This window comes from Mizuhopecten yessoensis, unplaced genomic scaffold, assembly GCF_002113885.1.
Source record: "Mizuhopecten yessoensis strain PY_sf001 unplaced genomic scaffold, ASM211388v2 scaffold9301, whole genome shotgun sequence".
In the NCBI taxonomy this organism is placed as follows: domain Eukaryota; kingdom Metazoa; phylum Mollusca; class Bivalvia; order Pectinida; family Pectinidae; genus Mizuhopecten; species Mizuhopecten yessoensis.
In genome coordinates this window covers 248,021-263,126 of record NW_018407979.1, presented here as the reverse complement: position 1 = coordinate 263,126, position 15,106 = coordinate 248,021, and the positions used below count along the sequence as shown (strand labels likewise).

Sequence of the window (15,106 nt, the reverse complement as noted above, 5' to 3'; positions counted from 1 at the left end):
AACTCCGAGTGACTGTTGTTCTGGTGACAACAAACATGACACGCTCAGATTTCGTATTGAACTGGTTACTTTTGTTTTGTAAGCAGGTTTGGTTGTAGCCATTGAATAGTTTGAATATTATACTGCAGAAAATATCTTGGGCGAAATAAAAAAAATCTTGTGTTTCCACTAACCCTACCTACCCTAGATTTTTGTGCCTATCCTAAAGTTTTTATTCACATTTAGTGATATGCACTGTTTAAGCCAGAACTCCCGCTCTATATATATGCATAGTGAAAATATTTTCCAAAATAAACACAAAATGCCTACCTACCCTATTCTTTCTGAGGATGATAGCAAAAACACACATTATAGTTTTTTTGGGCCTTAACAGACTTTTATTGATATTTTTTCATCCATTATCATCATCAAGTTTTATACATTTTGATTTATTAACTGGTTCACCCCTGCAATTNAGTTTACATAGAAGTGAACACACAGTGTCACTGGTCTGAATAGAAGTGAAAACACAGTGTCACTGGTCTAAATAGAAGTGAAAACACAGTGTCACTGGTCTGAATAGAAGTGAATCCACAGTGTCACTGGTCTGAATAGAAGGGAATACACAGTGTCACTGGTCTGAATAGAAGCGAATACACAGTGGCACTAGTTTACATAGTGAATACACAGTGTCACTAGTTTACATAGAAGTGAACACACAGTGTCACTGGCCTGAATAGAAGTGAAAACACAGTGTCACTGGCCTAAATAGAAGTGAATACACAGTGTCACTGGCCTAAATAGAAGTGAATACACAGTGTCACTAGTCTACATAGAAGTGAATACACACTGTCACTGGTCTAAATAGAAGTGAATACACAGTGTCACTGGTATAAATAGAAGTGAATACACAGTGTCACTGGTCTGAATAGAAGTGAATACACAGTTAATGAACTATTCCAACCTTTGAATTGGAGGAGTTCAAATGAGACTCAGGGGTGAATGAGTTAATGATTTTGACAATTTTCATGGAGGCTTACAAATATCACATTGTATTAAGACTTTTTGACTTATATATATAAGTTTCTAGTTCGACCTGTGTTGAATTTGCAGTCTCATTCATAAAGAGAGGTGAAGTTTTCCTGTTTAGCAGTCAATGTTGATAGTGAGGTTGATATTTGAATTCAAGAATTTCTCAACTTTATGTGAACACTTGCATATGGAAAGTAGATATAATTGCTCAATTGTAACAGGAAGCATTCCACTGTTTTTGTTGTAGGAAGGGAGACTACTTCAGGTACCAGGCCGAGATCACGACCGAGGAAGAACGCAAACAAGCTGCTGAAGATGCCATGAATGCCTACAAGAAATCCACGGAAATAAGTGAAGAAGAACTGCCAGTGACCCATCCAATCAGGCTAGGCCTGGCACTTAATTTTTCCGTCTTCTACTATGAGATCCTCAACTCTCCAGATCAAGCCTGCATTACTGCCAAACAATCCTTCGATGCTGCCATCAAGGAGCTGGATAAGCTCCCAGAGGAAAATTATAAAGATTCCACGCTAATCATGCAACTGCTTCGGGACAACTTGACTCTGTGGACGTCAGAAAAACAAACAAACGACAAAGATGATGAAGGTGAGAATTGCGGGTCTAAATGAAAGAGAATACATAGTGTCACTAGTTTACATAGAAGTGAATACACAGTGTCACTGGTCTAAATAGAAGTGAATACACAGTGTCACTAGTCTAAATAGAAGTGAATATGCAGTGTCACTAGTCTAAATAGAAGTGAATACACAGTGTCACTGGTCTAAATAGAAGTGAATACACAGTGTCACTGGTCTGAATAGAAGTGAATACACAGTGTCACTGGTCTGAATAGAAGTGAATACACAGTGTCACTGGTTTACATAGAAGTGAATACACAGTGTCACTAGTTTACATAGAAGTGAATACACAGTGTCACTCGTCTAAATAGAAGTGAATACACAGTGTCACTGGTCAAAATAGAAGTGAATACACATTGTCACTGGTCAAAATAGAAGTGAATACAGTGTCACTGGTCAAAATAGAAGTGAATACAGTGTCACTGGTCAAAATAGAAGTGAATACACAGTGTCACTGGTCTAAATAGAAGTGAATACACAGTGTCACTAGTCTAAATAGAAGTGAATATGCAGTGTCACTAGTCTAAATAGAAGTGAATACACAGTGTCACTGGTCAAAATAGAAGTGAATACACAGTGTCACTGGTCAAAATAGAAGTGAATACACAGTGTCACTGGTTTACATAGAAGTGAATACACAGTGTCACTGGTCAAAATAGAAATGAATACAGTGTCACTGGTCTAAATAGAAGTGAATACACAGTGTCACTGGTATAAATAGAAGTGAATACACAGTGTCACTAGTCTACATAGAAGTGAATAAACAGTAACGTTTTGCTAGTCTTAATGAAAATACACAATGTAGTGTCAGTAGTCTAAGTTAAATTGAATACACAGTGAAATTTCACTAGATTGAGTGGTACAGGCCCTTTGGACCATCTGTTATAAACAGGGTTGTTTCATACTTTGTTAATTTAGTATAATGACACTGCTTGTCAAATATGTGGAAATCAGCCACTGTCATTGTCATTCAAGGTAAAATAATTAATTTTCAATTGTAAAAAATAAATATACAAAAAGGCCGTGAGACTTTGCCAAGAATTATTTCTCTGACTACACTGGATCAGGAAGATTGTATTCTCAGTTTTCTTGTGTTTTATGTCCACAGAATGTCAGCAGGAAGGCGAGGACAATGAGTAGAAGGAAAGATTATATGCCCAAACGACTATGATAAGTTTTATCATGGGACCACCTCCAAATATTGTCATCATTTCCATCTTACTTCAGCAACATCTACTTGGGAAACTCGTTAGTGACAAAACACACTGGAGCTGTAGACCTTCTGTCTAGAACAGAGATTGATGTAGTTTGTTTTAAAATAAAGTAGATTAAAAACTATATTCATCATCTGTTGACTCTCCTGTAATAAAAAAAACTCAGAAATTCCACTTAGCAATATGGATGTTTGTTGTTTTTCACGTGTTATGGGTGTTGTCATCATGATTGGCTATTTCTTTTTTGGATGCAATCAAAACCTTAATCAACTTTTCCCCCGATATTTCCAAGGTTACCGGTCAATAATGTGTCCGTGATACAAAGACTTTTGTGGTTTAAACACTGGTGCCATGTTTTTTAATTGTTTGGGACAAGACATCATGTTTCTAGGAAATTTCTGTATGATATCAGTTAGTGTTGAAAATTGATAAACGATCAGTGATTCGATCACAAACGAGACATTATGTGATTAAGTTTATTTGTTTAATACATTATTAGTATTTTTTTATTATTTTTTTTGAAGAAATTAAATGAGACCATTCTTTTGAACAATTAAGGGTCATTCATTTACAATCTGTATTCTGTTGTGCTAAGGTGCACTTGAAAAATAAGGAATACTAATATTTATGCTTTATAAATATAAAATTCTAAAAAACAATTCTGATCGGGTTGTTTTGCGAGTTAATTGTTGTAAGTTATTTTGTTGTAAAATTTTGTTTTCAAGATACTTTGTTTTAAACATAACAAAAACTTGGTTTAGATTTAAATAATTTACATAAAGTGTACTTTGCTTTTTTTGTAAACTATGCACATGCTGAAATAGGTCAAAAGAAAAAGTCTCCTATTTATTTTATCAAGCATGACATTTTCACTATATCCATTGCTTCTTGTTTTTGATACCAAACAATTAACTCACAGATTTAACTTTCGAGATTTTCACTTTTCCTAAGTCTTTTTTTTTAACCTTCTGGAAAGGTTTTTTACCCAGTTAATTTATGTATTTCTAGAATTTTTTGATTGAAGCAAATAAACATATTACATGTGCCCTTAAATAGGTTGGAATGTTTTTCCTAGCTATACAAATTAGTATCTAGCATGTAATAAAAAGTTAGTACAAGAAAAAAATGCCACTAATGCTTTTAGCTATGAACTGCAGTTAAAGACTTAAATTATATTATAGTAGATAGCTTATTAGACGGTAACTGTTTATGATATTGTGTATCATGTTAATTTCTATTTCGCCTTAGCATGACCTATCCTTCACATATGTAGAGCTCTTGTGTCAAGGTTCTTACAGGCAAGTGAGGTCAGTGCTTGAAATCCTGTAAAAGCGCTGGAATTTCATTAGAACTCTGGGGAAAGTTCTGGAACAAATATACTGGAGACAACTAACCGTTCTACCCCTAATTAACTTTTATAGACTCTTCCATCCTTTGATCTTGACAAGTCCATGTTTAGTCTCTAGGGGTGAAAGGGTTATTGTGTTTTCTTCTCTATGAAGAAATATTTTGAAGTGTTGTAAATGAAGGACTATTTTTAAGGTTTTGTACTGATAGAAAAATTGTCGTAAGAAGTAAGTTGAGTATTTTTAATTAGTTGTGATTTGTTTTAACTTTGTGCTATATAGTGATATCCTTTTACTATAAACAGAAAATCTCAACCCTTTTCTCCCAAAATTTTCTTCTTGGACAACTACAATTAAATGCTGGAAAGTGTTTGAATTTTGTCCTGAAAAAGTCTGTATGAACCTTTACATCTGGGCAAAAAGCATACCTTAAAAAGACCATGTCAACTGAATATTCGGACACTATAAATTCGGCTTTATTTATATATACAACTGTATACGGTCTATTTATGTTTTTTTCAATTACTGACACTACATGTTTTATAAGATTTTTTTGCTATTTGAATTTCAATACATACCTGTATTTCTGTATTTTCCATGATAAGGTCCTAGTTTTGTTAATTCAGTTGTGCAGAATTATTTGATGACATGTAAATAACCTACAGAGGATTTTCCACTTGGCAGTGTGAATCACTAATGGTTTTATCACTTATGTTGGTATTTCTGTTGTTCATCTATGATGTTGTTGTTTTTCTTTATAATTTATGGTAGAAAATTCCAGTAGATTTTTGATAATGGTATGTGCTGTTAAATTAGAATGTCTGTTTTCCACCGAGATCTACTTCCTACAGGATTACTTACTGATCATCTCGTCATGAAGGAGAAACCCCCAGAGGAAATGTAATTATCATATGTGATAATTAAAATATGTTAACAGATTATCATTGTAAAATTAAACAATCGAAAATACTTTAAATATATCGACCATATAGAACATTTTCATTTTCTTCCTTTGTATGAAATTATAATGGTAAGGATACACAAACGTTGATTTCATACCAAGTAAATTAGAGAACTCATGATGAAAAATTAAATAAAAAATTACCTGGTAAGTGACGCTAATTTTTTTGGTTTAAAGTGATGTGAAATAAATGGTATTTAATTGTTTTGATGTTGGTATTTATGATTTAGATTTTTTGTCTTTTAAGAGATAAAGTCTGGTATTAGACCAAACACAAGACTAGTTTTTAATAGCTGCATTGGTCTGGAATGCCGTAACGGTCGGATATGTTTATTGACAAGACAAAATATACTAGTCCTCATTGCTGTAGCAAATGTATCGTTACAAACATTTTATGGTCATTGCATGTCATTTAATCAAATCATGATATACACTTATAACCCAGAGTATGAAGCTGCGTAATATTCTTGCCACATTTATAATGGTAGGAAGAGTGAAATAGTGTTTCTCATAGGTTATCATGCACCCTTGACTACTGTGCAGAGAGAGAAAAGGTTGTACAGTACTCCAAACTGGGCCAAGAAAAAAACGGTAAAAAAACAGTAATGCATAAAACTGTTTGGAGAAGAAATAGCAGAATGATTTTCGGTGATTTTCGGGCCTTATATTTTCCCCTTGCAAAGTTCATCTGTTTTTTCTAAAAATTGGGGCATATTTTAATGTGTCCCCACCCCCCTCCCCACTTTCTTTTTCTTCTAAAATTCATATGTTGTAGACTCCTGTGAAACAGCAATTAAAATCAACAATAGTACTCAAAACTTGCTGGATGGAAGACCATTTACTCCGAACTCTCTGGAAGCTTTTATATCCCAATGCACAGTATAATTCAGTAGTTACCTTTTGTATTTTGTAAGGATCAGGTCATTGATCACCGATATATTTAGTAAGGTCAAGGTCATCAACAAAAATAAATTTTATAATGTCAAGGTCATCAACAAGGACAAATTTTGTAAGGTCAAGGACATCAACAAAGACAAATTTTGTAAGGTCAAGGTCATCAACAAAGACATTTTGTAAGGTCAAGGTCATCAACAAAGACAAATTTTGTAAGGTCAAGGTCATCAACAAAGATAAATTTTGTAAAGTTGGGGTCATCAAACTGCATCCTCCAAATCCAAATGTTCTGCTCACCATAGACATCTCTGCTTTCCTGGAATATGTCATTACAAAATCTAAGGCTCTCTACAGGACACTTAGCAGATGATACAAGTAGATGACTGTATTCTGATGTGATTGATGAAGCTTAGTGTAGCCCCTCTGTAATCTTCGAAGGACTGGTATCAGTCTAGAGATTAGTCTGATTTTTATGCCTGAAAGTAATCAAATAGCTTACCGTGAGCCTTCAATTCATCATGACATATTGCAGGGGTGAAGAGAGAAGATATCTTAAATCAAGGATGCAAACTATGATAAGATATAATGTACTCTTCAGTACTCTATAAACTTTCTTCAATGTCGGTAAAGTGGTGAGATTTCTATTGTTGTCGCGTTGTGACGCAATAAGAATTGCTATTATGTCATTAAGACATGAAGCAACTTAAACAAGATCATCTGGTTATGAAACAATTATACAAAAACTATGATATATTGAAATATTTCCTTGTTTTAGTACAAGTGTAAATTGTACATTGTGTACCTGTAACATCCATTATAGATCCTTAACTACCTTTCTATCTATTAGCATGCTGATAATACATGTAATGTATGGGAGATCAATAACAATTTACAGGGGTTTGTGTTCCAGAAGGTTTGGTTTTATTCTTAAAGTTTTATTTAGTCTGAATTAATGTTAAAAAAAAAATCTATCATTTTTCAGGCCATTGTGATGGAAAGATTGGATTATACAGTATATGGTTAGATATTTAAATTTTCATTTTCCCCTTCCTTTATATTTCATGAATTTAGATGATAACATTTACACACATATATATATGTATACGGTACATGAACTAAATAAATAGTATAACCTGTATTTAAAATTGAATTTTGCCATGTTGTGTGAACTGAAAAGCACACTGTACTGTATTAGCTAGAATGTCCAAGATCTGTACTGCTTTGAATATTAAAGATTTCAAAAAAGAATTCATCGAGTTTGTGTTGTTTATACCAGAGAGATGAACCATTTAGATGATTGTTACTTAATGTAAAAAAATAATCTTTAGCTCATTCAGGAAAGCACTGGACTAGTAGCAATCAGTAGCCCTCAGTTCAAATCTGCTTGAAAAAATGTGACCAGGTATATTTTTGAATGCCTGCAGAATATCTCTCACTGTCTCCACTTAATAAGTAACAACATATAAAATTGAAGGGGAAGTGATCGTAATAAAATCCTTCGTCAATTCCGTCTTTGCGTATTGCAGAGTTATCTTCTCTTGTGAGCAGGTATTGATTGTTACGTCATTGGTTTGTGAGAGTATCGTCATCAATTTTTGAGAAAACGACGTAAATTTCTTGCACAAACCAATGAGTAACAATCAAAACCTGCTCACAAGAGAAGATAACTCTGCAATACGNGTAACATAACTCTGCAATACACAAAGACGGAATAGAAGCTGCAGAGCATTTTTGATAGTTTTCCCCCAACTAGTACTGTACTCTTGATAAATTTCACATTATCTAGTTTGCTGTCTAATTAATCAGTAATTTTCACTCAAATCAGATACTGATCTTCAATAAAAAACGCTTTATATTGTCATCATCAATGATTTCTGCTGTACATTCTATCTCCACTCATTTACTCCATACATTCAATGTCATCTCACCAGTTTCAATTGTGGTCATCTCTGCTCAGATTGTTTAGTATAATCTACCTGCAGTCGCCATTCTAATTGGTTTGGTAACATTCAGTCTCCACATAATTGGTTAATATTAGGATACACTCGGTCTGCACTCCAGTGGTTTATGTTTAGCTATGTACAACCTGCAATCTGTCTCCACTCGCGTTTGGCATTGGAATAAATCGCTTAACAGGTTTTCTTGGGAAACAGAAATCTCTGTTGCACTAGTCTGAATATATTAAGCTTCATTCAATTGGGATTGTACAGTGTCGACTCCATTAGTTTGTGTAAGGATTGTACAGTGTCGACTCCATTAGTTTGTGTAAGGATTGTACAGTGTCAACTCCATTAGTTTGTGTAAGGATTGTACAGTGTCAACTCCATTAGTTTGTGTAAGGATTGTACAGTGTCAACTCCATTAGTTTGTGTAAGGATTGTACAGTGTCAACTCCATTAGTTTGTGTAAGGATTGTACAGTGTCAACTCCATTAGTTTGTGTAAGGATTGTACAGTGTCAACTCCATTAGTTTGTGTAAGGATTGTACAGTGTCAACTCCATTAGTTTGTGTAAGGATTGTACAGTGTCAACTCCATTAGTTTGTGTAAGGATTGTACAGTGTCAACTCCNTGTTGGGATTGTACAGTGTCAACTCCATTGGGTTATGTTGGGATTGTACAGCGTCAACTCCATTGGGTTATGTTGGGATTGTACAGTGTCAACTCCATTAGTTTGTGTAAGGGTTGTTCAGTGTCTACTCTAATGGTTTATGTTAGGGTTGTTCAGTTTCGACTCCATTGGTTTATGTTAGGGTTGTTCGGTTTCGACTCCATTGGTTTATGTTAGGGTTGTTCAGTTTCGACTCTAATGGTTTATGTTGGGGTTGTTCAGTTTCGACTCCATTGGTTTATGTTAGGGTTGTTCAGTTTCGACTCCATTGGTTTATGTTAGGGTTGTTCAGTTTCGACTCCATTGGTTTATGTTAGGGTTGTTCAGTGTCGACTCTAATGGTTTATGTTAGGGTTGTTTAGTGTCAATTCTAATGGTTTATGTTAGGGTTGTTCAGTGTTAACTGCAATGGTTAATGTTAGGGTTATTAAGTGTCAACTCTAATGGTCTATATCAAGCTACCTTGCATTTGTCTGGATAAGTTCATTATGGTCTATTGAACAATTCCAACATAAACCATTAGTTGAGATTCTCTAAATGGTTTATTTTGGGGTTCAGTCTCAACTTTCTGGTTTATGATGGGGTTGTTCAGCTTCGACTCCATTGGTTTATGTAAGGGTTGTTCAGTTTCGACTCCATTGGTTTATGTTAGGGTTGTTCAGGCACGACTGCATTGGTTTATGTTAGGGTTGTTCAGGCACGACTGCAATGGTTTATGTTAGGGTTATTCAGTTTCGACTCCATTGGTTTATGTTAGGGCTGTTCAGTCTCAACTGCAATAGTTTATGTTAGGGCTGTTCAGTTTCGACTCCATTGGTTTATGTTGGGGTTGTTCAGTTTCGACTCCATTGGTTTATGTTAGGGTTGTTCAGGCACGACTGCAATAGTTTATGTTAGGGTTATTCAGTTTCGACTCCATTGGTTTATGTTAGGGTTGTTTAGTTTCGACTCCTTTGGTTTATGTTAGGGTTGTTTAGTTTCGACTCCATTGGTTTATGTTAGGGTTGTTCAGTTTCGACTCCATTGGTTTATGTTAGGGCTGTTCAGTCGCGACTGCAATGGTTTATGTTGGGGTTGTTCAGTTTCGACTCCAATGGTTTATGTTAGGGCTGCTCAGTTTCAACTCCATTGGTTTATGTTAGGGTTGTTCAGTTTCGACTCCAATGGTTTATGATAGGGTTGTTCAGTCGCGACTGCAATGGCTTATATTAGGGTTGTTCAGTTTCGCCTCCAATGGTTATGTTAGGGTTGTTCAGTCGCGGCTGCAATGGTTTATGTTAGGGTTGTTTAGTTTCGACTCCATTGGTTTATGTTGGGGTTGTTCAGTTTCGACTCCAATGGTTTATGTTAGGGTTGTTCAGGCGCGACTGCAATGGTTTATGTTAGGGTTGTTCAGTCGCGACTGCAATGGTTTATGTTAGGGCTGTTCAGTTTCAACTGCAATGGTTGATGTTGGGGTTATTGTCAAGCTGCCATGCATTTGTCTGGATACGTTCATTATGGTCTACAGTGAGGAAAGGGTTACAGTACAAACATGTTGTGCAAGCCATAGATGTATTTCACACATAGTTTAAATTAAAATTAAAGGAACTCTCCTGATCATGAAGACCAGGCGTGATTATGTTGCATCGACTATGTTTATGACACATGCATAGAAAATGACAGTTAGAATTCTCATTTCTGTGACAACGCTGAGACAAGTATGTACTTACTTCGCTGTAAAATATATTGAATACACAGACAGTGTTGGAGTATACCTCGTGCCACAATCAGTTTTAATACTTTGTGTTTACAACTGCATGTTGAAAAGATCAATCGTGGAAATGGCTTTTATTAACTTGATTTAAAGGAGTTCTCATTATGAGTCGAATTTCTGTCAGTCACCTTACAAAACGAAATTTAAAATAGGCAGGTAATCTACATAAAGTCAATTTTGAAAACCATATGAGTGTCAGTTTGATTGACCTTTACCTATATTCAAGGTCACAGGAGTTACATCTATTAAATATGAAGAAATAAAATGTCTAAAGCCTTCATGTCTAGTTGAATTTAAGTCAACAAATCAATCAACAACAAAAACTAAAAATATAGTCGGCAAGGTAAGATAAACTCAGGCCTTTGTACCATAGGTACTCAAAAAATGCCATCCCTTTGTTGCTCTTTTAATACAATCTACCATTATACCCTCATGTAGGTTGATCAATTCTTAACCCTTTCACCCCTATGTAACTTTAGTAGACTCTACCGTGCATTGATCTGGATGAGTCCATTATGGTATACAGTTGTGAAAGGGTTAATCAGAGGACTTCACCACACTGAACTATGTGTTGCCTCTTTGGACTGACCCATTAAAATATTATGTCAATTTTTTGTGATGCCATTTTCTAATGAATATGTCAAGTTACACAAATAACTGAAAGCTTTGTTTCAAGAAAGGATGGTCTAGCCAGCATTCTGATTCATCATTTTAAAAGTTTAATGATTTTTATTTCCACAGGCAGGGAGACTACTATCGGTACCTTGCTGAGTTTGCTGTTGGAAATGAACGACAGGAAACAGCTGAACACAGCTTGACCTCCTACAAGCTAGCTGCCGAAAAAGCAGATGCGCTTCAATCTACACATCCTATCAAGCTAGGTCTGGCCCTGAACTTCTCTGTCTTTTACTACGAGATCTTGAACTCGGCTGACCGAGCCTGCAGTGTCGCAAAGACAGCCTTCGATGACGCCATTCAGGAACTTGATTCCTTGAATGAGGAGAGCTACAAGGATTCTACCCTGATCATGCAGCTGCTGAGAGACAACTTGACACTGTGGACAGCTGACATGTCTGTCAAAGATGGAGATGGTAAGATGTATTAACTTATTCACCCCTGAAGACACATTTGATCTCTTCCCATTCAAAGTTTGGAATAGTTCATTATGAAATTTCAGGGGTGAATGAGTTCAAATCACCTAAAAAATATTTTGGTGTTGATACCAAAATTTCAAAACATACATTTTATCTTATATTTAGCTCACCAGGCACGAAGTACCAGATGAGCTCATGGTATGGTGTGTTGTCCGTTGTCCATCAACATTTTCTTTGAACAACTTCTTTTTAAGAACTGGAGGACCTAGGGCCATGATATTTGGCCAGTAGGTACCTACAGAGACAGAGTGCTATAAAGTTTCCTCAAATATATGACCTTGACCTACTTTCAAGTTCACATGGTTGGCCAGTAGGTAACTAGAGACAGAGTGCTATAAAGTTTCCTCAAATATATGACCTTGACCTACTTTCAAGGTCACATGGGTTAAGTATGTAAAAACCTTTAAACAACTTCTTCTGAATAATTAGTAGGCCCACAGTAAAAATACTTGGCCAGCAGGTAACTAGCATAAAGTAAATAAATGACCTTGACTAACTTTCAAGGTCACAGGGGTCAAAATTGTAAAAACCTTTAAACAACTTCTGATGAATAACAAAAGAGGCCTAGAGCAATGCTTTTTGGCCAGTAGGTACCTGGGATAGAGTGTTATAAAGTTTCCTCAAATAGATGACCTTGACCTACAACACTATATAACCCTACCAAATTCAGTTGGCATTCATAGGCTATAAGTGTTACACCAAACTTGGACTATAGATGCATTTTGGGTAGTACATATCAACCCATGCATCAAGTGCTGGATGCAGCCTACCTTTCATGGTCCATTGACTTTGTCAGCATCTCCATCAACATGAAGTTTTTGCATTTAAGTTAGTTTCTCTTATATGTACATTGATGGTCAAAGCGGGGCACAGGCGAGACATATCAATCCGAATGGCTTGTGTTATTTACTCATATCCTATTTGAAGCCCTAAAACTCACTTTCAACTGAGCAAAGAAAACCTGCTAACCCCATCAAATTACACACACAAAATCCAGAAATCATTTGACCTGGTGTGCCAAATCTTTGTTGTATAACAAAACAGGGTGTCAGATAGTTGGAGTTTCCTCTGGCCTAACACAAGACTTAGACAATTTGACATATAGATGTCGGAGGATGACATTTTGGAAATGTTTTTTACTGTTCATGTTTAATACTGACCAGAGCTATAATTGTTATTGTAGAACAAGCTGTCCAGAGGCCAGAGGATATCGAAGGGGAACAAGAAGAGTCTTAATTCCACTGCCACTACCTTCCGCAGATTGCAGCGGTTTTCTTATGTTACTTCACCATAAAGACAAACACTTCATATTTTATCAAGGAAGAATGTGGATTTGGGAAGTTGTGAAGTCATGTAGCTAACATCTGAAGCCGAAGGAACAGAAAACATACCATCTATAGTCTTAATACAGTGGAATGTGGACACTTAGTTAAGCCTGTTAACTCACACAACAATTTCTGTATTTTATAAAAAAAAAAAATGTGTTTGAAAGATTGTCCTGGAACATCCCGAATATTTAGAGCTGAAAAGTGACAGGGAAGTTTTCCCCCCACCATCAATCAGTTATATGAAAGTACCTAAAACATTTACTGTCGCCAAGACAACGCTGACGATCAGTGACATTATCTCGTGTAAACATATGGATATTTTCCCCTTACTTCAACTCTTAGATGTAACTGTGGCTTCTGTTCTTGTATAACACTGCTTTTGTTTGCCAGGAGACTTCATTCTCCGATACTTGTTCTTCCAAACATTTTTCACTTCCAGCTGTGATTCCACCTTTTTATGACAAAAGAATATAAACTGATGTTTTCGATGGATGTTTTTTTTTATTCTTTTTCGTTCTTTACATCCCTCCTATCGAACACAAAAGCAAATATTGAGTGTATCACTATCAATCACATTTAAAAAAAAGAAAATGAAATGTGGAAAAAAGAAAACACTTTTGGAGAATTTTGAGTTTCTTTGGGGACAAGGAGGGCTGGAGTTAAAACAAATGCCAAATTTTGATTATATATTTCTTATGTATTTCAAATATTTCATAGGCATTGATGTGTTTTGTATTAGTTTCAAGCTTTACTGAATCCCTTTTGTCCTGGATTAATATGTCAACACATGATACTAGTTGTTGAGTTTGATTTCTCAGGTTCGCTTTGTGAGGATACAAATGTAGATAAATACCCTCTTAACAAACTTGTGTGCACTGCTAAACTCTTTCATATTTTTGTAAGGATATTTTTTTCTAAAGAAATTTTCAATCAAAAATGAAATAATTAGATAGAGCTGCCGTTCATTACATTAATATTCTACTGATTAACCTAATGTTAATTTATAAACAAAAAAAAATCTCATTTCAGGATTATATTACATATATATATATATTTGGAATTTTAGTATCCCATTCTTGGTAGTTAAGATAAAAACTTTATGAACAGAGAGTTAATTTGTAACCACTACAGGTATGAGAAAAAGCTATTATGTATAAAAGTTCCATTATTTATGATTATCTGACCAAATATATTTCCATGGTTGAGATCTGATAAGACATAAATGCTTGATAGTTTGTTTTATTTAGTACATACTGTAGAACCATTTATTTTCGTGGGGTTAAAATTTTGAGGTTTTCATATACTAGCCTGTTTCAAGGACATTATATTTCACCGATTTTTAATTTTCTCCTATTTATATCATACCAAATTTATGTTTTCGTGGGGATTTAATTTCTTTGATTTTTGGTATCCACGAAATAAATGAAATTTAATGTCCCACAAAAATTTATGATTTTACAATATATCCATATTAAGTTCATTTAGTGACTTTATTTTTAGTTATGGTCTACAGTACTAGGTGTCCTGTTATTCCTATATATCTTGATAAACTAGAATCATTTTTCTTATGTGTGTATTTCAGATTTAGAATTAGTCATGTTTAATTGTAGTACATTGTGTAGCAATACATATGAATATGTAGATTTAATAAGTCACAGTTTCAGCATTTGTTTGTACTACTGTAAAAGCATCACATTTCGGTGGGGATTTAATTTCGTGGTTTTACAAAATAACGAAATATAAACTAAACGAAAAGATTTAATAAACTTTTTTTTTTTTTTACAAATCCACAGTGTGTTTACATTTAGACACAAGTCATGATCAACAGTGTAATTATCGTCACAGGCACAGTGGTAAACACTTGTAACAACAGCGTGTCAATCAAGCGTTATATTTGCAACACAGTTATCGTTACACAGGTAACGTCAGCACATGTCAATATTTATAGACTGATCATATACCTGACCTATATTTACCTGCACTATGTCATCACGCCTGTCTATTTAAACATCTTACTTACAAGAAAAAATCACAGGGTTTTAAAATATTGATTCCATGAAACATAAACCCAACGGACTTGTCCCCTTAACCCTTTCACCACTGTAGACCATAATGGAATCATCCAGATCAACGCATGGGATAGTCTACTAAGGTTTCATAGGGGTGAAAGGGTTTAACAACGAAATTTAACCCC

General features: G+C 35.0%; 1 protein-coding gene across 2 annotated transcripts in view; it reads left to right on the top strand.

Moving 5' to 3' along the window:
* LOC110457729 (14-3-3 protein epsilon-like) overlaps window positions 1–13,490 on the top strand; it is a 49,153-nt gene extending 35,663 nt beyond the window's left edge. Inside the window, exons 4-5 of one of the 2 annotated variants that reach the window (XM_021509110.1) lie at window positions 11,172–11,521; window positions 12,768–13,490. In XM_021509110.1, the coding sequence (XP_021364785.1) occupies window positions 11,172–11,521; window positions 12,768–12,820 (403 nt within the window). In that variant the 3' untranslated portion in view covers window positions 12,821–13,490. Of the gene's footprint in view, window positions 1–1,258; window positions 1,618–2,757; window positions 3,510–11,171; window positions 11,522–12,767 lie in introns of those variants that run through there. The other variant, XM_021509112.1, reaches the window with a different exon arrangement.
* The last annotated feature ends 1,616 nt before the right edge of the window (window positions 13,491–15,106 follow it).